Source organism: Coregonus clupeaformis, chromosome 32, assembly GCF_020615455.1.
Source record: "Coregonus clupeaformis isolate EN_2021a chromosome 32, ASM2061545v1, whole genome shotgun sequence".
Taxonomy (NCBI): Eukaryota; Metazoa; Chordata; class Actinopteri; order Salmoniformes; family Salmonidae; genus Coregonus; species Coregonus clupeaformis.
This window is the reverse complement of record NC_059223.1, coordinates 5,820,284-5,843,823: the sequence shown is the minus strand read 5'-3', so window position 1 is coordinate 5,843,823 and position 23,540 is coordinate 5,820,284. Positions and strand designations below refer to the sequence as shown.

The window sequence follows — 23,540 nt, the reverse complement described above, 5'->3', positions numbered from 1 at the left end:
GGATATTTAGACCAGGCCTCAGGAAGATGAAAGTACTTATGTTCTTATTCTCTACTCGTTTTTATAGAGTTAAAAAAACACCCAGGAACAGCAAATGTGAGCTAATACAAAACCTTTGAAAAACAATTTATTTTCGGTTTGAAATACTTATAATATAACTGGAGTTGCTTGACCCCTTTGTAAGGACTGGCCTTTTATTTTCCATAATCACATTGAGCCAATGAGCCAGGAGAACCGTGTGCCAGTCTCTGATCAGAAAAACTAGACCCAACACTGACCAAATTAAATCACTGTCCTGTTATGGCCTTCACAAAATACAATGTCCAGATAGGCCAACTTCCTACAACTGGAGCTGTGATGAACCATTCATATACAACACAAAATGCACCCGGATCTCCTGTCTAACATACTACAATAAACAGATAAATGATTTGTCATAAAAGTTAATAACAAGCTGTTATAAATCTCTAGTGCATTATCAAACATCAGAGAATGCTGCCGTGTTTGACTATTTCCATTAGTGTGAGGGTGTAGTGAGATCAGGTTCAGTACCGGAGGTCTCCTCCTCATCAAGCCTGCGTATTTACTCCTACACACTTCTATACCTGTACATGATGAAGGAGATGAAGTGGAGAGAACACTTTCAAACAAAGTTAAGATATGGATAAAACAATGATCTAAAGAACAGCCACACAGTGACAAATAAAAGCAGTCCAGAAAGACTGCTGTACTGTGAGAGTGCACCATTGCAAGGGTTTTGACACACTGTAAAAATATATATATTTGAATTCAACTAAATATTATTAAGTAACTGGTTCCACAGCTTTTTTTTCGGTCAAAGTGTTACCTGAACTTAACATTTTTTGTTGGCCCAAACTTAGCTCCAACATGAGAAAACGTAGGCAAAAATTCAGTCAAATTAAAACAATGTTTGCTTAAATTGTCTCGTGTTAATTCAACTAGAAATTATTATTTGGGTGGCGTAGCAGGAAGATCAGAATGCCTTGAACCAAGAGGTTGTTAGTTCAAATTCCAGGTGAGGGCATGTTGAATAATAATTACTATATAAATGAACATGCACAATGTAATCATGTATGTCAACGTGTGTCAAATACGTAAGTTGAAAACATTGTATGTTAAAAGCACTGTGTGTCGAGGGGGCCAAGCTGAGCTGCAGGAGTCTAAACAGAGAGACAATGAGATGAATATGGCAGTGTAATTGAATCACTCTGATTATTTCCTGCCAGGCCCGGGAGTACATCCACGCCTGCAAGGCTCTGTCCACTGGACACACAGGGCCTCTCAGCCTCTCTCTCCCCTGACCAGAGCTATTTTTGGGAACCTCCAGCCGGTCCCCTTTAGCAGGCAGGTCCCTGAGGGCCACAGAGTTACCTCACGGCAAGGCAGTGGCCTGGCCTCGCTGCTCCCTCATGATAAAGTGAGCTGAGCAGAGCGTTCGCCCCAACCCCCCTCTCCCCTGTTACGTAAGCCCTCTGCCTGTTGCCAGATTTGTTTAAAATTTGGTTGTGTGAAGCACAGGGAGTACAGGACCGGCAGAGGAAGTGGTGGTTACACAGCCACCATCCCAGATAACAGGATATGGAGAGAGTGTGAGAAAGATGAGAGATGGATGGCGAAAGATAGAGGGGAAGGCAAGTGAGCTTGTTCAAAATACCAACGCCATTTAGGCTATCATGGCTATATACAGTATAGCAATAAAACAAATAAGTCATTAGCATCTGCTGGTCATGCATAGAATCACAGTATGTGCAACTTCCAACCAACTCTTGTAATTATTATTCCCCCTTAGCAAACCATTGCCATCTTCCCAATAAGTGACAGCCTATAGACCCTCACCAAAAGTATGCATATTCCAACAAAATCATAATAACCCCAAAATGATGATGAACAGTGCAAATGTACATAGCCAAAGATACTAACGATAAAGTGCATGTCATGCAGCTGCAGACCCTCTAATCTTTAAACAAATAAAACGTGCGTACAATACATCATCTCTACCTGTCCACAGAGCAGAGAATAGATCATAGCTGTACCTGTAATCTCCTGTGAGAGATACCACCTCCACTGCTTAGCTCCACATAAACACACCCGACAGAACCTTCCCTCAGTCAAACTGTCATTCCCAGATTTTTCACAGAAAACCCAGCTATCCCTGGCTGTCTCTTTTCCTTTCCTTTCCCCGTCTTTTTTTCCCCAGCACCAGCCTCTCTTTCACTCCTGGGAGCTTTGACCATTTAAGGAGAAGGATCTGTGTGCCTCTCTGGGCTGCTGCTGTGTATGTGTACAGCTCTTCTCTAAGGCTGCCGCTCCGCTCCACTCAGCCCTGACTGATCACATCTCCTGAATTACACTCCAACTCTGAGCTCGTACTCTGCCTGGGAGCGTCAAATTGTTTTTTTTCTTCTCCTCTCTGTGGTCATTCTGTGGGGGCAGAGGTCTGACCAGGGATGGGTAGAGTTTGGATGTGTGTGTTTGATCAAAACACCCTATAACTCAAACTATAATTCCTCAGTCCCCCACCAGATCAGAGTCTAGGACACAGTTTAGGGTGTAAACAGTCTTCCAAGCAGTCACATAACCTATAGAAATGAAGGGTGGATGGGTAGCTCCTACTGAGCGCCTAAAATAAACACACAGACATACACGCACATGCATGCATGCTCATGCACACATATGCATCCTCTGTTCTCTACATACAGAGGCACACAGACTAAAAAAGCTCTCCTGATAAGCTTCTCAAATGTTATGGATGATCTGAGTTTATAAGCTTTTTTACAGTAATAGACCATAAGACCATATGAGAAACAGGGGATACTACATATCACATTAAGTAAGTGGAAGGTAGAACCAGTAACAGCGGACACATTATGGAACCTGTTTACATTTTAAATCAGATCACAACAAAAAGAGAAAAGGCCTCCTGTCAGTGTGTGATTATTAAATGATCCAATAATGACACAGCTAGCCTGTATCTCACTGTTCTGGGAGCAGCAGTACAGTTTGCTCTAATATGGGCTGACATGGATAATTGTTTATCTCAGGTTTGGGTGTTTGAAGCCCAGAAAGGATTAGAGAGAAAGGGAGAAATGGCTGTAGAAAACATTCTAGATATTCCTCTCATATTTAACTCAATTAGATCAAAACGCGAAGCTCCATTCAGAGGCACAGGCTGTCAGCACATGTGGGATCATGCTACTGAACATATACAGAGAACAAAGAGCTTAGTCATCTGGGTTATAAGACAAACATAATAATGATTCAGACAGTGAACTGTCACTACATCAGGAAAATAAATTAAATAGATCAGAATTGTAGGAAAAGGGAGAAGACGTGTAGTAAAATATGAACTTGCAAACAATATTTATTATTTGTTATGTTAGCCTATACAACACCTAAAGTACTGAAAAAATATAAAATAATCTTACCTTGCTGCCACTGTTGCTGCCTCCTCCAGTTCGTGAATAAATGGCCCCTGTTTGAACCAAACCAGAGAAAGTGAGGAGGGCTCAATTTGCATGTTACTGGTACTGTACTGTATGAATGAATGCCATTAAAATGCACTAAATTGGGGAGTATTCCTCTGAGGATGACGCACCGAGTGAGCTGTCTGTCTAATTGGTGGACCGGACAGTATTTCAGGAAGTCCTCTACCTCACCCCCTACCTCCATTTCTAGGGGCAACAATAACCTGGCAACCAATTCCATGGGACGCTTGATCCTCTGGTTGAAAGCACTTGGTCCATGATAGGCCTATTGTGTCATATCCTTTTGAACCTCTCCTGAAAGACACTGTCGTTACGTCATTGCGAACAAACAAAAATCAAAATGACACCAATGCTACTGCTACTTGAAGCATCCTTATCACTGAAAAAGTGCTCATGGTTTTTAGATCTAATTACAGAGGGAAATACAATGATCACAAGGATCTATAATTCATTCATTCTGGGGTCAGAGGCAGGTTGTGATGAAAATAAACCACATCTCAGCTATTTAACTCCAACAGTGGACAGACAGGAAAACATCCGTTTGCACCTCGCGTTGGCAAAACATCTCGGAAGCACTTCATTCTTGTGTAGTATTTATTTTACAATGTCGCCACCAAGAGCTCTCAGCCTCAGAAAAGCATAAATGGTCATAAGAGCCCTTTTGCTTTCTGGCTATAGTAAAAATGTCACATTCGCCCCTGCCACTGCTGATTTCAGTAAACAAATATACATATCTTGTTATATGTGTATGTGAATTGAGCCAGTCTCTTGATAGTGACATACACCTGCTCTACAAGTCTTTGCTCTAGTCCTATAGGTATTGCTCATGTAAAACCATAAGCACCTGTACAAGTGATGTTGTACATAATGATAGGGCCTACAGTACTGTATGTACAATATTGCTTTAGTTTACCGTACTACTAAATACAAATGTTTTGGCACAAAATGTTCAGTATGAACAAAACATACTTGAATTCAGGTTAATATATTCTAATAAACACTAGCCCATGTTAAACTCTCCTGGTTGGTATGAAAAACGATGTGCAGGGGATATAAAATTGCTTTTAAGGGTTTTATGGGTAAATAGGAGTAGAATGACTTAGTAGAATGTAGATAACAAGGTAAACAGACGAAGGCTACTATCCTACAAGCTTATTCCAGGAGATGTTACAGTCAGCGTGTTGGAATACTGGCCTTTTACTAACACCTTAACAGGCCTACATTTGCAAGGTATATTCCAAATATTTTCATTTCCATACAGAGAGGGCTGGAGGTTCATCCTGTCTTACTGGATGGATTCCGTTTGATTTTTAATGTCATGCTAGAGCTGATGCTGGCATCCAGAGCTCCTTTTATGGGAGAGTTACTTCTAAAGTGAAAGCAGCCAGGAGCCATATCAATTGGGTTAGATTACACACAGCCCACATCTAGAGGTATTACATTATCCTGGTGCTGGCTTTCAGTAGTCCACATATCACATATCCCACCTGCAGCGCCTGTACTACCTACATGCAGTATGTGCCATATTCTATGGTTGTGTGAGAATGTCTGCCAGGTGAGAATGCATAAGGTCAGTGTAATGATGTTATTTGAGCATCAGAGGATGCTTCTGGCATATTGCTGTTCTCATGGCAGCTGCTTCATTTGTTAAGCAAATAGAAGACTACTCATCACCACAAAACCCTGGCAGAACAGGTGCAAGGGTCAGGTGATAAACTACACTGTACTGTAAACCTACTGTCCTGATCTGATCACCAACACACTACAAACACTGACCAGTAGGCCTGTTTATACCAAACAACCACCACTGATCTCCAGCATTCTCAAGATTTTCCAAACTCAGCAACTTGACCGTGAAGAAGGCTAGGGAACAAATAAACAATAAGGCTGTGACTTTGCATAGATGGACTCCCATCATGGAGGGCACATGAGCATGGCTCCCTTTCGTGTGAACCAAACAGAGCTGGTCTTCCCTCTAGCTGTGAGAGCAAACCACACCAAATGTTCACTGTTTACAGCCTGGTGTTTCTACTGAGGGGCTTCCTCTATTCCTCCCCAGATAAAAGGGCTTCTGAGACACAGAAAAGAAGGGCAAGGCCCATGGTGGTCACAGTAAACCCTTCATGATGACTGACACTCACCAAGGGGCCTTCAGCCTCTCTACGCCAGCTGCTTTGTATACCTTACAGTCTGCTGGGTCTATTTCAGTAACATCCCCAGGGACTATTAATAAAAAGGAAAGTGGCTAACTAATTTGTTTCCCTCTGTGTTTCTCCTCTTACAGTAGAATAGGCTAATTAATACTGCTACAGTCAGTGACATACAAATGCTGTGTTTGCCCTGTATTTCAGTAGTAGTAGTCTCATCATACCGCTTATAAGGGGCCATCGAGACTTGCTGTAGCTGTCGCTCACAGGCTCTGGTGGAGAGGGGTTCCTGGGTCTGTCTCTGCCTACAGCTTCAACATCAGGCTGGGCTGTTTGCCCTATAGGACCTGGCAACTTCGGAACAGAAGAGAGAGAGGAAATGCAAATTAAACGGCTGTAAATAACTTTTAAGGGTTTTACCGGAGGAAAACAAACACAGCCTAGTATAATAGATCATTGGTAATCATTGCAAAAGCAGACATGTGAGCGTAAATGTGGGGCTGCATATTCAAAATGCAGATACTAGATTAATTAAAATTATAAACTTGTATTATTAGGGCTTATTTGAGCTCACTATTCCTGTAATACACAGAAAAGACTATACAAACTGACCTGAGGTTTGGCTGTGACCCTGGCCTCCAGGGCACTGAGCTGACCCTCTGTGTCCACTGCTCTGGTCAGAGCTTCCTCCATCTTCTGAGTGATGCTCTCCATTCTCTCCTTGACCTGGCTGACCCTTCGCTGACTCTCCCTGACCAGCTCAGCTGCCTCCAGGGCACTGCTGACCATGGCCTCCATCCTCCTGAGGGTCACCAGCAGACCTTCCGAGGTCAAAAGCTGGGCTGCTACCTTCTCTGATCTACCTGGGTCCTCCACAGGGTCTGTAGCCACAGCCACGTCCTTACGCTCCTTTGATGCCTCCTCCCCAGCCCAGCCAGGTCCCTCTCTCACCGTGTTGGTCTCCTTGTCTTTGTGAAGAACTCCCACCCTGTCCTGAATGTTTTTGTGCTCAGCAACACCCTCCTGGGCAGTTCTCAGAGCCGCCTCAAGGTGGCATACCTGCTCCCTAATCTTTGTGATGGTGTGCTCTGCCTGTTGGAGCTTGGACTCTGTCTCAGTGAGGGCCTGGCTGGGCTGGGTCAGGGTGTCTTCCGGCTGGGCCTTGGTCCTACTCCCCTCCACCTTAAGGGTTCTCCACCAGTTCACCACAGCTGCCCTCTTGGCCTGGGGCTTCTGCCTCTGCTCCTGCTGCTCTTGTAGCCTCCGCTGTTCCGCCACCTTCTCCTGTCTGTCCTCCCACAGAGCCCTCTGCAGCTCCAGTTCCTTCAGTCTGGAAGAACAGCCTGGACTTTATAAACAACTCACTCACACATTGTTACATCTTGAAGTATCCAAGGATCCTAAAACTGCACTTAACTCTAACATCTTAGACAGAAAGCCAGTAACTACTGCTGATGACATAATGGTAGTCCATATAATTGCTCTGGCAAGTAGCAACACCAGGCTTTCTTTTTTATTGTCTGAATGGGTTTCAATAAATAGCAGCCAATGTCGTACTTTTAATATGTCCGTAATCACAACAGAAGAGAGAAGGGGATAAAAACTCACATACACATTAACCAGCTGCTGCTTGATGCTAGCCTGTGGCTGCTGGCTGTGGGGATATGGCCTCTCCAGGGTCTCAACAGCACAACAACCAACAGAATCCTGAGTGATTGAACAGACATCAGACCCTCAAAACAGCTTCCTACACTTTTATCATTCAGGTGACAGGTGTGACAGGTGACAGGTGTGTGTGTGTGTGTGTGTGTGTGTGTGTGTGTGTGTGTGTGTGTGTGTGTGTGTGTGTGTGTGTGTGTGTGTGTGTGTGTGTGTGTGTGTGTGTGTGTGTGCGTGTGCGTGTGCGTGTGCATGTGCGTGTGCTCTCACCCTCTCTGGGTAGTGTGCATGGAGAAGGTGGGCCAGCTCAGCAGACTTGATCCTCTGAATTATGTTTTGGATATCGTCCCTCTGAGTGTGAGGGGACCGAACCCCACATACTGGGCCAGTCATCTCCTCCAGACCCCTACGCTGCTGGGGGAAATACATCCTTACAATAAACCTATAGTAACACGATAGGGCTATTGATAACCAACTGCAGAACTAAAGCCTTTGTCACCTGCTGAATGTCCTGGATCTCAGCATGCAGAGAGCGGTGATTAGGAACACCTCCACTCCTTCCCTGGAAACCCTGTGGACTGCTACAGTGCCTGTCAAACCTATGAATTACAGCAGCACACCACCAGGTTAAACACACTGACCCCACTGACCCCTAGCATGTCCCATTGTGATGGTCACTCACATACATTCTAAGTAACAAATAAGCCCAAACAAATATGTCACCTGAACAGCTGTTGGGTGAGATGTTGGTAACAAAAATAATGATGAGTAGCATATGGACATAGAAATGATTGACAGCACTTACCTCAAAAGAGCTTGCTGGGAATGTTCTGATAAATGCATCAACTCTGACTGTAGCCCCTTCAATGACAGGGAAAAAAACGATCAGAGCTACTTTCTGCTAGTACACAGGCATAACAGCAGGCACTTGAAATGATGAATGTTATTATGAAGATACCTCTCAATAATTCTATGGTTCTCCAGATGAGAGTTCTTCAGCTTATCCATAAGTATGTCTTTCTAGAAAGGAACAGGAAAAAATCTAAATCTACCAATGCAGTCATTGTAAAACAGAGAATGAACCCACTATGTGTGAAGATATGGTATACTAACCTTAGTGAGTTCCCTGTCTCTTACAGCTAGCATGACAAGGGTCTCTTCAAGTTCCTCCTGCAAAACAAATTAGGGGATCTCCATTACTGGACTCCTATCTCAGTGACAGACAGAGATGTTCTGGCCAAAAGTTCCTACCCTCATCTCAGCATTAACCTTCCTCAATTTGTTGAGACAATCTTCAGAACAAGTCCCCTCGAGTGTGAGTTGTTCATTCTGCAGATATAAAAGTGATTGTGTTACGCACATATAATATATAGTATGTAACATGACAAACTTTATACATGCATTATAAAATAATAATAAAGATCAAAGTTACCTTTTCTTCAAGCAATTGAATGTGTGCTTTCAGACAGTCACATTCTTTGCTCTAAAATGGAAAAAAGGTGCAATGGAAATAGAAATGTATAAATTCCAATAAAATCATCCACCCTCTGGCTAAACCTAAGCCATTTGTACGCCATTTCCTTATATGTAATTTCCTTATTACAATAGCAGTCTCTCTAGCTGAGCCCTGCTCAGAGAGCAGTACCAGTTTGCAGCTGCTAGCCTGGGCTCGGCTGGCTCTCTCCTTTGCCTCCCTCAGGGCTCTCCTGGCCTCCTCCAGCTCCTCCACAAGGGACCTGGTTCTCCCTGCTGACCGCTGGGCACTGGGGACGTCACACAGACAGTTTTACAACTGTAAATCTTCAGAACTACCATGCCTTGCAATAATGGATCCATATAATGTTCCACCATATCAAAATAACATATTGCTCCATCCTCACAGACAGTACCTGGCCAGCTTGGCACTTAGTTCAGTGATCTCCACTGTGAGCTGCAAGTTGGTGTCCTCACCCTGAGATACAGTCCTCAACAGGCTGTTGTTCTGCTTACTCATCCTATGGTGCGCATGCTTCAGCTCAGCCACAGTGGCCAGCAGCTCCCTGGAGTCACTAGAGCCAAATGAGTAGTCAGATTTATAGCATTAATACATTTACATTTGACATTTTAGCCATTTAGCAGACGCTCTTATCCAGAGCGACTTACAGTTAGTGCATTCATCTTAAGATAGCTAGGTGGGGACAAACACATATCACAGGCATAGAAAGGGGGGGGCAGTTCCTCTTGCTGTTCCGTAGGTAAGCACCATGGTCTTGTAGTGGATGCGTGATTCAACTGGAAGTTGAATACAGTACAATACAGAAATAGTACTGTATAGAAAGAGTCAAATCATGAGTGACTGAGAAAAGCTGAATAACTTACCAATAACACTGTTCTCCTTCTGAGAAGGCAGTTTTGATCTCAGGACCAGAGAAATCCATCCCTGAAAGTGCAACACAATTAGTGAGTGAATTGCACTGGATTCTGAGACGGATTCCCAGGCTGCCTACAAAAGTAAAACCTTACCATTTATAGGCACTTTACAAGGGTTTTCCCCTGAAATATGTTTGTCGTCCTCATGCATGCTGAAAGATACAAACAATCATTAGTCTCCAATTATAGGTGTGAAGCAGATTAGCAGGCTTACCGATGTCTTGTACAAATAAATCACATAAACAGATGTAATCAACTACAAATTTCAGTCTTTTTTTGTGGCAAAACTTCTGAGGCATGTTGGTGATTATAAGGCTGCTGCAGATGAACATTCTATAGCAGTTAGCTGTCTGGAGGATTTTTCCTTACCCATCCTGGTTGCACTGGGCAATCCACTCCCTCATGGTGGATTGGAATGTGGCCCTGCTAATAGCGGGGTCCCGGCACTCAGGGTCCAGCATGCGATTCAAAGCATTCAGCCTGTCCTGTTCTGGGCTCTGGCTAGTCATCGTCTGCAGGTACTGCATGATCGTGGAGGCCAGAACCTCTCCTAATGAGAACAAAGACTTGGTAAGCATGCCAGTAAACAAAGAACAGTAATGTACAGCTGTTATTACAAGAGATGACCTGTACCTGTGCCAGTAGTATTGCATGCCTCAAATGTAATATCAAGAAGCTCTTCCTCAGAGAATGTACTTGTGTCCACGGTTTCTTCAGTAGAATCGTCTGGTCCACAGCTGCTCCACACTAAAACATCCGTTAGGCTTTGTCATGTACAACTTCTAATAAGCAAATGCAGAAGTCAAAGTGCAGTGGTGAAAGTAGTTTTAAACTTAAATGTCTATTCACATCTTTTTCTAAAAAAGTATTTGAAACGCATTCCGTTTACTGCTCTGAAAAAATAAATGCCTGGTTATCAAGGTGTGTTGTATGATGATAATGTTTTATGCCATTGACAATAAGTCAATATTAATATCATTGCTTACTTTCATTGCTGTCCGGCACCTGGTGATGCTCTATGGAGCTAACTCCAGAGTCCCTTGAGAGAGCTGGTGCTCTGTATCCCCTTCTGTCATCTCGCATCGGCCTGGTCTGAGCTGATGGCCTGCTGCTTTCATGGTTCTCACTGTGGCTGCTCAGAAGATTAGACTCAGATTTTTCACCATGAAAACTCTGACCTCCATTCAGTAAGTTCTCCGAGGCCATAACATCTCTCTGTATAAAGAAAAATATGACAATGCATATAAAATACTTTTAGTCTGAAAAAGTCTGAAGTTTGAAGAAATTGTTAGAATAGAAGTGTTGTTTTTATATGTAAAATATCCAATTTGTCTATTTGATTATGGGGGGAAAGTCTGAGTTAGAATAGTCCTTAACAAGCTATCGCTGTAGAAGTGCATTATCCGCATATACTACCATACTTACATGCATGGTAATGTATTAAGGGCCCATTAGAATGTGAATGTTATTTTGTTAACTTATGTTCCCTGAACTCAGGTGTTTTTTCCTTTTGGGTCCCTGGGCAAGAGAAAGGAATGACCCTTCAGAACTTTAACCTAACAGGGACTAGATTTGTGACAGTCATGTAAATGAAACTGCAGGTCAGTCAACAGCACACAAAGCAAAGAAAGACAGTGGAAACATTACAGAACAAAACAGAGGGTGATTGTTTAAGCTTACTAGATGTCAAGTAGCCTACGTTAGATATTTACAGTTATTAATTAATCAAGATTGCATTATGAAGTTACACAAGACATATATACTTACCCTAAGCATGTTAGATATGTTAGAAAACGGTGAGAATACATACAAATAAAGTATTACCTCCCAGTTGAGGAATATTCCTTTGAAAGCTGCAGAAAATGTTCATATGAAAACGTATAACAACTAGCTACATCTTATCACACAAACTGGTCAAAAATGCAATCTAATTTTAGACAGTTCTATTGCTGCCAGTTTGCAGTGGGAAACCCTCAAGATGATCTTCAGTGAGCGTAGCCTTTGCCTGTTTTGATCATTCACTGCCACACATCAAAACCAGCTGACACCCCACCCCCTCCCTTCAGCTCCACTGATTGCTGGCTCAGGCCAGCAAACAATAACGCAGTTAATGGACTTTTTGTATTAACATTAGTCAGTTTAACATATCAAATGATTCTAGATCATCTGCATAACATCTTTCGTATAAACCAATAGGAAATCACATTTTACATTTAAGTCATTTAGCAGACGCCATGTTCTACCAACTGAGCTACACGGGACCAGCTTGTTTATGTTTTTTTATACAGTTGCAATCAGATTCTTTAGGATAGGGCAGGGTCAATGAAGACCTGAACTGGGCACTGGTCACAGAAACACATCACAGAGGATTATCACAGCTTTTATTAATGTCTTACTTTTCCCTCCCTTAATCAATCATCAATCAAAATTTGATTGATTGATTGTCCTGTCCTGTCCTTCCCTTTCTTGTTTTTTATTATCTGTAGATCAGAGACACAATGTACCCTTAATACATCACGGTTTTGATGCTCTCGAACACGACCACTATCGGGCTTGAATGGAAAGGCATTCTGGCGTGCAGCATACTGTACAAATTCTAGTTCCCTACTTTGCACATGGTAAAATAGTGAACATACCACCTTTTGTTATTAACAAACATTTACAGATTTCTAAACAACAAATATACATACTACTTTTGAAAATACAACAAATACTACTGTGAAAATACAGAATGTTTCTCTTTCAGTCGAAAGAAGTTTAGCCTGCCAAGATGAGAGAGAACAACAGCTGTATTAGTCAGGAGGACATTTTTATTTGCTACCGGTATTACACCAGTGGGTCATATTATCCCACCAGTCGCTCGTTGTACTACCCGGACATTGTTTTGTGAACACCCATGTATTTGTTCTAGGGCGGAAGTGGAGGAAGATACTCGAGACCACGGGGACCGCTGAACAAATTTTGGGAATATATTGGTGTAGGGACGTGGATTTCCATCAGCCAAGATGTCTCGGGGTTCAATTGAAATTCCCTTACGGGACACCGACGAGGTAAGGACTAGCTACGCTGCTTTGTTTACCGTTGATTGCTATTGCTAGTCTACTAACGTTGGCTAACGTAGTATTGCCCTGTGTTTGTTGACTAACGTCAGCCAGATCGCTAACAACTTCGGATAAGTGTTTTATTTTTAATTTTTACTATCAGTCATGCAAATTATTGGTCATAACCCATGTTTGAGTTATAAGTTGTCTATTTCTACAGGTGATATTGTCTTTCCGATCATTCAGTAATCTAACTAGTTAACGTGAGATACAAGACTCAGGAACCAATCAAATGCAACCACTTCTTGTCCCCAGTCAAAACATTTCATAAAATAACTTAGCCTCTGATGAAGCTTTTTAGCCATAGGTTAAAGGTCACATGTCATGTTGTATGTGTACGAACTGGTGCTCACATAGACCTGTGTCTTGTTAGTGAATCAATTATTTGTTCTGCAGGTTATTGAGCTTGATTTCGACCAGCTGCCAGAAGGAGATGAGGTCATCAGTATCCTGAAACAGGAACATACACAGTTGCACATATGGATTGCTCTTGCTGTAAGTATGAATACACAGACTGGTATGGAAATTCCTTAAAAATATGGTTGAATTGATAGTTGCACATATTACTCTGTATGAGTGTTGCATCAAATACAGTTAGATTGTAATTTCTACTGTTACCTGTAACTCCTCCCTGTAGCCCTACAGGCTCGCCGCCATATACAGTTATTTTAACAGTAACATTCCGTCTGTGTGAGATATTAGCCGACCTGTGCCTGTTTGGAGACACTTTTCCCACATCGGAGAGTATATCCGTGGACGGTTCTGATAAGGAAATTGTCGTATGCATCGGCGAAGGAAATAATTTAATCAAATTGTTAGATGTCTATGTTTGCGCACACACACTCTGTTCTTCTACCTGTCTGCGGCAGCATGCTGCCCAATTGTGAGGCTGATTAGCTAGACAAACAGGTGTGAAACACACAAGCGAGACACAACATGGAATTTTGAATTGGAGGGGGTGGTAGCATCTAACAATTGAATGTAATTATTTCCTGGGCACAGTCTGGCGACGCAAACGACAGTTTCCTTAACAGAACTGTCCACCGACCACGGGTATACTCTCCGGCGTGGGAAAAGCGTTGCCGTACGGGTCGGCAAATATCTCCCAAGGTGGCTAAATGTTATACAGAACTCTGGTCTAGGAAATGGCTATCCTCCCTGGTGAGTTATGTAGTTGCATTCCCACTGACTGATGGTTTGTTCATGGATTGTGTGTCACCAAAATAAACAAAAACAGATTTTTCTTTTAGCTGGAGTATTACAAACAGACGAAGACGGAGGACTTTGTCAAGCTGCTGGAAGCGGCCCGTATCGATGGAAACCTGGACTACAGAGACCATGAGAAGGACCAGATGACCTGTCTGGACACCCTGGCTGCCTACTATGTCCAGCAGGCACGTAAAGAGAAGAACAAAGATGCTAAGAAGGAGCTCATCACTCAGGCCACACTGCTCTACACCATGGCAGACAAGATCATCATGTACGACCAGGTAAGAAAATCAGCTTAACCATTATTGGAAAATGTGAAAGTTAATTTCCCCATCACAAAAAAATAATAACCTAGTGTAATCTATTTCTTTGTTTGTAACAGAACCACTTGTTGGGAAGAGCCTGTTTCTGCCTTCTGGAGGGGGACAAAATGGACCAGGCTGACGCTCAGTTCCACTTTGTCTTGAACCAGTCTACCAATAACATCCCTGCTCTACTTGGTTAGTAAAACATAACGGGAAAGATCTACCATTATGACCACAAAGGTTCACTTCGAAATAGGGCCTAACCACTACATTTTATTTCAACAGGTAAAGCTTGCATCTCCTTCAATAAGAAGGATTACAGGGGAGCACTGGCCTACTACAAGAAGGCTCTACGCACAAACCCTGGATGTCCTGGTAAGCATTTCACTTGCACCTGTCATATTAAGATGAATAATATCCCTGGTCTCTCCTAACATACTGTCACTATTTCTCTTACCAGCCGAGGTGAGGCTGGGTATGGGCCACTGCTTTGTCAAGCTCAGTAAGCTGGAGAAGGCCCGTCTGGCCTTTGGCCGGGCCCTGGAGCTCAACTCCAAGTGTGTGGGAGCCCTTGTGGGCTTGGCTGTGCTGGAGCTCAACAGCAAGGAGCCCGACTCCATCAAGAACGGAGTGCAGCTCCTCTCCAGAGCCTACACCATCGACCCCAGCAACCCCATGGTGCTCAACCACCTGGCTAACCACTTCTTCTTCAAAAAGGTGAGAGGGTTGTCATCCTATTCCTGGCATATAGTAGCATGTCTTGACCTGAGTTTCCCTTATCATTCACGTTGTTGTACTTTCTTATTTTCAGGACTACAGTAAAGTGCAGCACCTGGCTCTCCATGCCTTTCACAACACAGAGGTGGAAGCGATGCAGGCTGAGAGCTGCTACCAGTTGGCCCGCTCCTTTCATGTACAGGTAAGCGCTAAGGCCTCAGCTTATTTTTCGGAAGACTCTTGCTTTTCTAATTGAATGGGCATGACATCTCTCCTTCTTGTGTATTTCAGGAGGACTACGACCAGGCCTTCCAGTACTACTACCAGGCCACCCAATTTGCCTCGTCTACCTTTGTGCTGCCTTTCTTTGGCCTGGGGCAGATGTACGTGTACCGTAGAGACAAGGAGAATGCCGCCCAGTGCTTTGAAAAGGTCCTAAAGGCCTACCCCAACAACTATGAAACCATGAAGATCCTGGGCTCTCTCTATGCTACTTCAGATGACCAGGAAAAGAGAGACATTGCCAAAGTAAGTAAAACAGCTATGCACAGGTGAACCACACATGAAGTATAAGTGTTTGTCTGATCTCTGTGGCATTATCTCTACACTTGTAACTCTGTAGATGTTAATCAGTACTATTGCTAAAATAAATAGCATGTAATGGCTTTGTGTTCTGCAGGGTCATCTGAAGAAGGTGACTGAGCAGTACCCTGATGACGTGGAGGCCTGGATCGAGCTGGCCCAGATCCTGGAGCAGACCGACATCCAGGGCGCCCTCTCTGCCTACGGCACGGCCACCCGCATCCTGCAGGAGAAGGTCCAGGCCGACGTTCCCCCTGAGATCCTCAACAACCTGGGGGCTCTCCACTTCAGACTGGGCAACCTGGGAGAGGCCAAGGTACAGTTCAGGAGGATGGCAGAGCTACCTGGCTAGAATTAGTAATTGCATGTTGTAGCAATGACCTACTTGAATGGTTATTTGTAGTTTCGAACTTGCCTTTGTGGTAATGGTAGACACAGAGGGTTGGGTGATTTTCGATTGTGTCGTCTATCGACGATGTTGGACAGCCATCGTCGATAGTGACGACATCGTGATGTCACAAACGATGGTTTAGCATATTTGAATTTGACTGCACCTCCGGAGTCTGGCAGCGCACGACAGCACGGCGCAGTGAGCACACAGCAGGGGGACATGCCAAATGGCCTATTCCCTATTTGCCATAGCCTAAATGTTCAATACATATGAGGTAGTCAGAATATTAACATATGTAGATTGTAGAAAGTGCAGCGGAAAATGTCAGATGGGGCCTAATGTGTTTTCACCCAATGTCGGATGATCATGGGCCTTTAGCAGCAGACGCTCCGTCTGGCTTAATGTTTTAACATCTTCATTTCCATTTTTCTACCCAATCCCCATTCTCGATTTTAATGTGACTTGTTGGCCTAGGCATAGCCTACTCTTTCATGATCAACCATTGAATGAATCTATAGGCCTAACGGAGTTCCATCTCAGAAAGTTGTTGTGAATAGCCTAAATAACACCTAGTATAGTAATAATGAGGGAAAGAACAAACAATTGCAAGATAGACTAATGGAATAGGAAGCATAAACTAACCTGGGACGTTTCTGCTTTACTTGACCAAAGTGTAGGCAAAATAAATTGTCAACAACAATCAGATAAAACTAATAGTTATTTAGCCTAACATTCTTTATAACACTTGAATGAACATTAGCTTATTCTAAAAACGAATGGGCCTATTAGGATATGCCTCTTGTCTATTGAACTGTACAAATCCTAAATATATGCCCACAAAATAAATAAAGTAGCCTAAACAAAATAAGTACGAAAATAACAAAAAATAGTGCAACAAAAACCAAACCAAGCTTTGATAGGCTAGAATAGTCTATGCCATTCGAGTAAGATGCATTTGAATATAGGCTACATTTAAAAATTAAACAAACATGTATAATTAGGAACCATTAGGTCTAGTTTGTCTTAGGCCTACCTAAAGGTTTCTGCCAAGGAACACCAGCATGTTCACCTTTTCTGCCCCAGAGTAACGAACTCAGCAGGATGATGGACTTTGAAATGTTGATGGAGGTTTGTAGTCTGTCCGTCCTTTGCCCTGATTATCTTTTGACATATTCTGCAAGTGACTTTGGTCAGGTCTGCTGGCTCACCTTTAACATTCGGTCTGAAACTGAAGAACTGCCAAACAGGCGAAGACAGGCTTTTCTTTCCCACCAAGGAGCCACATTTTCCCCCCTGATTTGGAGTAAGGCAGACTGTACTATAGTGAAATCCCGTCACGTCCTTTTAAAAAAAAGTCTGAAACTGTCGGGAAAGTAGCCTAATGAAATAACTATAGACTACACTTGATATGGCTATAATATTCCTTTTTAAAGGGTAGGCTAACTGATATCGGAGTATTTTTATGAACAAGAGAAACATAGCCCTACCAATTTTGTAAATCATTCTACAGCCTAGACAAGATTTTAAAAAAGAACTAGGCCTAACACAGTTCAGGCCTAACAATGCGTCCTTTATAGTGCGTTCTTCCCGCCCCATTTGACTGACCCCTCCGTGCGCAACGCGAACCCGCCCAGATTTTTTTAAACCGATACAATCGTATATCAATGATGTTTGGACAGGACGATGTGTCATTCCAGACATCGCCCAACCCTAGTAGACACAACAGAGCTATAAATAGATTAATTGATTTTAGGGTTGGTCATGTTTGTCTGTCCATGTTTAGAAATACTTCCTGGCCTCTTTGGAGCGGGCCAAAGCTGAGGGCGAGCATGACGAGCATTACTACAACGCCATCTCTGTCACCACCTCTTACAACCTAGCCAGGCTCTACGAGGCCATGTGCGAATTCCACGAGGCGGAGAAACTCTACAAGAACATCCTGAGAGAACATCCCAACTACGTCGACTGTAAGCACTGAAGACACGCAATACTTTTTGGTTAATGTCTGTCTCTTTAGGGTGCGTGTGTGTATCAATTGGTCCTTTGTTGTTGCTTGCAGGTTACCTACGTCTTGGAGCAATGGCTCGTGACAAAGGAAACTTCTATGAAGCTTCCGACTGGTTCAAAGAGGCTCTGCAGATCAATCAGGATCACCCAGACGCCTGGTCCCTGATCGGGAATCTCCACTTGGCCAAGCAGGAGTGGGGTCCGGGTCAGAAGAAGTTTGAGCGTATCCTCAAGCAGCCGTCCACTCAGAACGACACCTACTCCATGCTGGCCCTGGGCAACGTGTGGCTACAGACCCTGCACCAGCCCACCAGGGACCGGGAGAAGGTATGGCAAAATATTCATTGTTTTGATGTGGAGCCATGAAAATCATCACTGTCAGAAACAGTGCCTTCATCATCTGTCTGTGCCTGTGGTTGTGTCCCTCAGGAAAAGAGACATCAGGATCGAGCCCTGGCCATTTACAAACAGGTCCTACGAAACGACTCCAAGAACCTTTACGCTGCCAACGGCATAGGTTTGTTGGCCTTCTCTCACTCATTGTATTCACATAAATGCTTAATACTCAAACTTGACTGAGTGTTTACCTATTAGCATGTATTTACCTCAGTTTGCCGTCTTTTCTGTCCAGGTGCCGTCCTGGCCCATAAGGGCTACTACCGTGAGGCCCGTGACGTGTTTGCCCAGGTAAGAGAGGCCACGGCTGATATCAGCGACGTCTGGCTCAACCTGGCCCACATCTACGTGGAGCAGAAACAGTACATCAGCGCTGTGCAGATGGTAAGGCTCTGTACTGGCTCATAGTACACACCGCAGGGGGGTTTATATTCCTCTATTGTACTTGGAGTTCTTAAAATGTCTTATCCACTCTTTGTGGTGTTAGTACGAGAACTGTCTGAAGAAATTCTACAAGCATCAGAACACGGAGGTGCTGCTGTACCTTGCTCGGGCACTCTTCAAATGCGGGAAACTCCAGGAGTGCAAACAGACTCTGCTGAAGGTGAGATTTGTGTGAAATTAAACGTCTCTCATTCCTTTGAGTAACCCTATGGCTGGGCTTCATTTGGCTGAGCTTGTTTATGTGAAAACAGGGTGACCCTTGTGTGATTGTCGTGTTACTAGGGTTGCAAAATTCTGTTAACTCTTAAAAGTTGACTTTTCACAAAATCCCGGATGGAGGATTCACGGAATCAGAAGGGAATAAGCAGGAAATTCGGAATCCTCCAACCAGGATTTCTGGGGAAACCAGGGAATTTATTGCAACCCTACCTGTTACTCACTGGTGTGGCTGACTGTGTCCCCAGGCGCGTCACGTGGCCCCCAGTGACACGGTGCTGATGTTCAACGTGGCCCTGGTGCTGCAGAGGCTGGCCACTCTGGTGCTGAAGGACGAGAAGAGTAACCTAAAGGCTGTACTCAGTGCTGTCAAAGAGCTGGAGCTGGCCCACCGGTACGCCCTAAACTCACTTAAACACCTCTCGTAAAATAATCCTTCACTTTTCTCAGCCTAATCTTCTCTTTTCTTTTGTCTCAGGTATTTCAGCTACCTTGCCAAGGCAGGAGACAAGATGAGGTTCGACCTAGTGCTTGCCTCCACTGAGGCCAGGTCAGTTTGAACAAATATCTTCCCTCTAAAATAATAATTCAGGCCAGTAATTACTTCATAGCCTTCAGTAAATCAATAAACCACTCTTAGCCAAAGTTCAGATCACACCTCATAGGAACTTAGAGGGATGACAGCTGAGCCCAGCCGTCAGACGTTGGGCTAAGCCTGGATTGTGAGCTGTGTTTGTGTGGGTTCGTTGCAGGCAATGCTCTGACCTGCTGAGTCAGGCCCAGTACCACGTGGCTCGGGCCAGGAAGCAGGACGAGGAGGAGAAGGAGATCCGGGCCAAGCAGGATCAGGAGAGGGACTTCCTGCGCCAACAGATGCATAAAGAACAGGTCTGTCTGTGGGCTGGGGTGTCACATCTCCACAAGTCCCTCACCCCTTCTATGCTGTACTTGTAAACCATAATGGATAAGCAATTTAAGTAAACAGACCTGTGATGTCTTGAATAACATGTTTCTTTGGTCCACAGTAAATGTATTCCTTTATAACGGTGTGACTCTAAACCACTGACCTTGTCTTCCTGCTGCCCCACCAGGAGGAGAAGAGAACCAAGCAGGAAGAGGATCAGAAGAAGCTGCTGGAGCAGAGAGCCATGTACGTGGAGAAGACCAAGGGTCTGCTCTCCTTCGCCGATGGAATGAAGGAGGAAAGGAAAGAGAAGAGGAAAGGTGGCGGCCGAGTGAGTGCAAATGTGTAGAGAACAGCTAGTGCAACGTGGAGGTCCGGGGTGATCAATGATTAGCTCATGGCACATCAGATCGATATGAATCTCAAAGAAAGGCTCTAGGGTGCAGTGTGAATACATTGTTCTTGTTTGTTTCATTCTCCCCAGCGCAAGAAAGGGGGTGACTTTGATGAGTTTGTCAACGATGGCTCTGATGAGGACCTGCCAGTGAGGAGGAGGAAGAAGAGGAAGGGTGGCAGCGGGAGTGAGGAGGAGGGCCGCAAGAAGAGGAGGAGGTGAGACTGCTGTGGAAAGTGTTGTTATTTGTAGTGACGGGTAGGAAAAGTGGCCTGGTGTGATTGGCGCTGTGACTGTGTATTTCAGACCCACCAAAGGGGGTGACGATGGCAGTGATGACGAGGAGGGAGGCTCACGGCCCAAAAAGCAACGCAAACCCAGAGCGGGCGGCAAGAAGTTCCAGAAGGTCAGTTAAATGTCTTTTTGTCCTTTTAATGGTATTTTTTAACCCAAATGACCAGCCTTATGCCCAGAGTTTTAACGGTTCTGTTTTTGTCTAGGCTGAGCCTGTGCCACCGTCTCTCAAAGGCAAGATCAAGTCGAAGGCCATCATCTCGTCCTCCGACTCTTCATCAGACGAGGATGGACTGAAAATTGCTGAAGACCGGTGAGGGCATAAACTCATTCGTACATGAAATGCTACATGAAAATACAACTCAGAAGGGTTTTGTGACACACTAATACATCATGATTCTTTGTCTGTTGACCACCCAGAAACCCCAGAGACAGTGGTTCAGGCTCTGATAATGAGGGCGGCCACAAGAAGCGCATCGCCTCCGACAGTGAGTCTGACGGGGGCAGGAACCGCTCTGGCAGCGAAGCTGGAAGCCCCCAACGCTCCGGAAACTCAGGTAGCGACTCAGGCAGCGACCGTCCAGTGAAGAGGAAGAGAGTGCAGCAGCAGTCTGACTCAGAGCAGTCTGATAATGAGAGCAAGAGGAGCCGCTCTGGGTCGGACAACGAGTCCCGACCAGGCTCACCGGCCGCAGCCTCTGGCTCTGAAGCAGGCTCTCCGGCGGGCTCTCCGGCAGGCTCCCCACACCGCTCCGACAACGGATCAGAACCAGAGGGCTCTGCCGACAAGGCCTCAAACCACGGCTCTGGCTCTGACAGCGACTGAAGCTTCAATCTCAGAACTGAATTTTTTCCTACTGAAAAAAAAAGAGGTTATTTTGACATTAATTTTTGTAGAGGCTTTTTTGTTCCGTCTTGGTTTGTACCCTGAAATTGAAATGAGCACATGCTGTGTAGCTTTGTAGCCCATAATGTGGGTTGTCTTTACTAGTTTTTGGTCACCAGACTGTGAAGACTTTTACATTGATGCTGTACCTCATGTCCTTTTGTTTTGTTGATGATGGATGGAAAATGTGACTTGTAAGTAGTCTGACAGCTGTAACCCATATATTTTGTATCTTAAAATGATTGGAAGAGGTGACGTCATGGAATATTAGTAAATCGGCCCAGAGATGGGAAAAATTATATGTAGATAATAAACAAACACAAAATAAATGTGGGTTTTTTCCATTTCTGATGATGAAGCTGCTTGTATGACATTGGAAAAACAACTTGAGACTTAGTTATCTTCTGATTATGGGGTAAATGTGTCGCAATTGTTTTGGCTGCATTTGCCTTGTTTGTGTATCAACATGGCCTCTGCCATTCAGAAAAATATTTTTGCCAAACCATGTCAGTCATGCTGTGGTGAATAAAATGCCATATTACAAGTTTAGCTTTAATAGTTAAAAGTGTAAATATGTGCCATTTTTAATTAAGGTCCTCTATGGATACAAGAAGTGCTAAGTAATCTGGTGGCAGGCCTAGGTGTTGCAGTTGTAAATGTATTTATAGATATGAGACACATCCAGACTCGGAATACATGGCCCCATTCTGGAGGTACCACAGTGGGGTGGATGAGGCAAACACATGTTTGTGAAGAGGTCAGGTCTGTGGGGCCAGCCTCTGGAACTGACAACACCAGTTCAGGGTATGTCTGACGGAGCTGACCGAGCCTTTCTGAAGATCGTATGTTGTAGAGCACGTGTCAAACTCATTTGACGAAGGGCCGAGTATCTGCGGCTTTTCGCTCCTCCCTTGTACTTGATTAGTAAGGGACTCCCCTCACCTGGTTGTCTAGGTCTTAATTGAAAGGAAAAAACAGAAACTAGGCCCTCAATGGAATGAGTTTGACACCCCTGTTGTAGAGGTTTGCTCAGAGTTGTCACTGTGTTGGTAGCATAAACATGGTTCTGAATATGGGTACCAGTGTAGTTCTGTTAAGTGCAGATTTACATTTACTTTTTTTACAAGGGTTAAGTGCTTGCTCAGGGCACATCGACAATTTGGGATTAGACGACCTTTCTCCCTAGCTCTGCTAAATCTAAGAATTATAAAAGCTCGTAAGGAAATGGGACTATATAAGTAAAGTGAACAACTAGGCCTTGGCTATAGTCTAAAGTGCATTGCAAATACTCATCAAAAGTCTGGTGAATACCCCCAGCCCACTAAATACACTGACGATCCAGTGCCTTATTTAGCTGTGGACATGCTGTATTAACATACAACTGCTACTAATGGACCTCATCTTCCCCAAAAATGCTACAGTACTATAATTAAGCAATAATGCCCGAGGGGGAGTGGTATATGGTCCATGGCTAAGTGCTGTTCTTCCACACGACACAACGTGGAATGCCTGGACACAGCCCTTAGCTGTGGTATATTGGCCATATACCACAAACCCCCGAGGTGCCTTTTTGCAATTATAAACTGGATAACAACGTAATTTGAGCAGAAAAATATGTTTTGTCATACCCATGCTATACAATCTGATATACCACAGCTGTCAGCATTCAGGGCTCAAACCCACCCACTTCATAATGCTGCTTCACATCCATCCTTTGCAACCTACTTCAATAAGCAAGTTTCTCTAACCATAATTTCTTACAAAATGCATATCACGTGGGCACTAGTGTTCTCTAAAAGGATCAGTCCATTGCAATAAAACCTTTCAGTATTGGAATGGCCTGATAAATAATGGTGTGACAATGCTATATTAAGGCAAGAATTCCTTAAACATACGTAAAAATTTATGCACACATGACTAAGTCGCTTTGGATAAAAGCATCTGCTAAATGGCATATTATTAAACAAAAATCT

General features: G+C 43.9%; 4 protein-coding genes across 4 annotated transcripts in view; 1 reads left to right on the top strand and 3 right to left on the bottom strand.

Annotated features, from left to right (window-relative positions):
* The window catches only part of mrvi1 (murine retrovirus integration site 1 homolog), a 29,210-nt gene extending 27,081 nt beyond the window's left edge, over positions 1–2,129 (bottom strand). The window contains 1 exon segment of the mRNA XM_045209958.1: positions 2,055–2,129. The gene's annotated coding sequence lies outside the window, so the exon portion shown is untranslated.
* Positions 2,130–5,420: 3,291 nt separating this feature from the next.
* LOC121555730 (eukaryotic translation initiation factor 3 subunit A-like) lies at positions 5,421–7,741 on the bottom strand. The gene is made up of 5 exons (XM_045209957.1): positions 7,583–7,741; positions 7,266–7,360; positions 6,266–6,983; positions 5,878–6,007; positions 5,421–5,485 (listed from the first exon to the last, which is right to left on the bottom strand). Exons 1-5 carry the CDS (start codon positions 7,739–7,741, stop codon positions 5,421–5,423), a joined length of 1,167 nt encoding a protein of 388 aa, XP_045065892.1.
* A 542-nt stretch (positions 7,742–8,283) lies between these two features.
* On the bottom strand, positions 8,284–10,248 carry LOC121555729 (inositol 1,4,5-triphosphate receptor associated 2-like). Its single transcript, XM_041869560.2, has 8 exons — positions 10,091–10,248; positions 9,815–9,873; positions 9,671–9,731; positions 9,202–9,360; positions 8,958–9,075; positions 8,745–8,795; positions 8,426–8,641; positions 8,284–8,332 (listed from the first exon to the last, which is right to left on the bottom strand). Exons 1-7 carry the CDS (start codon positions 10,246–10,248, stop codon positions 8,525–8,527), a joined length of 723 nt encoding a protein of 240 aa, XP_041725494.1. The 3' UTR covers positions 8,284–8,332; positions 8,426–8,524.
* Positions 10,249–12,621: 2,373 nt separating this feature from the next.
* Positions 12,622–21,896, top strand: ctr9 (CTR9 homolog, Paf1/RNA polymerase II complex component). The gene is made up of 22 exons (XM_041869548.2): positions 12,622–12,771; positions 13,219–13,317; positions 14,073–14,312; positions 14,414–14,531; positions 14,622–14,711; positions 14,797–15,053; positions 15,148–15,255; positions 15,345–15,581; positions 15,733–15,951; positions 17,810–17,993; positions 18,086–18,360; positions 18,463–18,550; positions 18,665–18,813; positions 18,917–19,033; positions 19,338–19,483; positions 19,568–19,639; positions 19,842–19,977; positions 20,181–20,324; positions 20,478–20,605; positions 20,694–20,793; positions 20,888–20,994; positions 21,102–21,896. The coding sequence occupies exons 1-22, from the start codon at positions 12,727–12,729 to the stop codon at positions 21,505–21,507; spliced, it is 3,465 nt and encodes a 1,154-aa protein (XP_041725482.2). The 5' UTR covers positions 12,622–12,726; the 3' UTR covers positions 21,508–21,896.
* Positions 21,897–23,540: the final 1,644 nt, after the last annotated feature.

What these genes read in the sequence shown, in the direction of transcription:
- LOC121555730 (XM_045209957.1), bottom strand. Translation starts at nt 7,741, where the DNA reads ATGTATTTCCCCCAGCAGCGTAGGGGTCTGGAGGAGATGACTGGCCCA. An exon ending in GGGTCACAGCCAAACCTCAG is followed by an intron (nt 6,008 to 6,265) that starts GTCAGTTTGTAT and finishes TCTGTTCCGAAG; the next exon opens with TTGCCAGGTCCTATAGGGCA. An exon ending in TCGATGGCCCCTTATAAGCG is followed by an intron (nt 5,486 to 5,877) that starts GTATGATGAGAC and finishes TTGCTCTCACAG; the next exon opens with CTAGAGGGAAGACCAGCTCT.
- LOC121555729 (XM_041869560.2), bottom strand. Translation starts at nt 10,248, where the DNA reads ATGCAGTACCTGCAGACGATGACTAGCCAGAGCCCAGAACAGGACAGG. An exon ending in TTGTAAAGTGCCTATAAATG is followed by an intron (nt 9,732 to 9,814) that starts GTAAGGTTTTAC and finishes TTGCACTTTCAG; the next exon opens with GGATGGATTTCTCTGGTCCT. An exon ending in AGGCTAGCAGCTGCAAACTG is followed by an intron (nt 8,796 to 8,957) that starts GTACTGCTCTCT and finishes TTTCCATTTTAG; the next exon opens with AGCAAAGAATGTGACTGTCT.
- ctr9 (XM_041869548.2), top strand. Translation starts at nt 12,727, where the DNA reads ATGTCTCGGGGTTCAATTGAAATTCCCTTACGGGACACCGACGAG. An exon ending in CCCGCTCCTTTCATGTACAG is followed by an intron (nt 15,256 to 15,344) that starts GTAAGCGCTAAG and finishes TGTGTATTTCAG; the next exon opens with GAGGACTACGACCAGGCCTT. An exon ending in TTACGCTGCCAACGGCATAG is followed by an intron (nt 18,551 to 18,664) that starts GTTTGTTGGCCT and finishes TTTTCTGTCCAG; the next exon opens with GTGCCGTCCTGGCCCATAAG.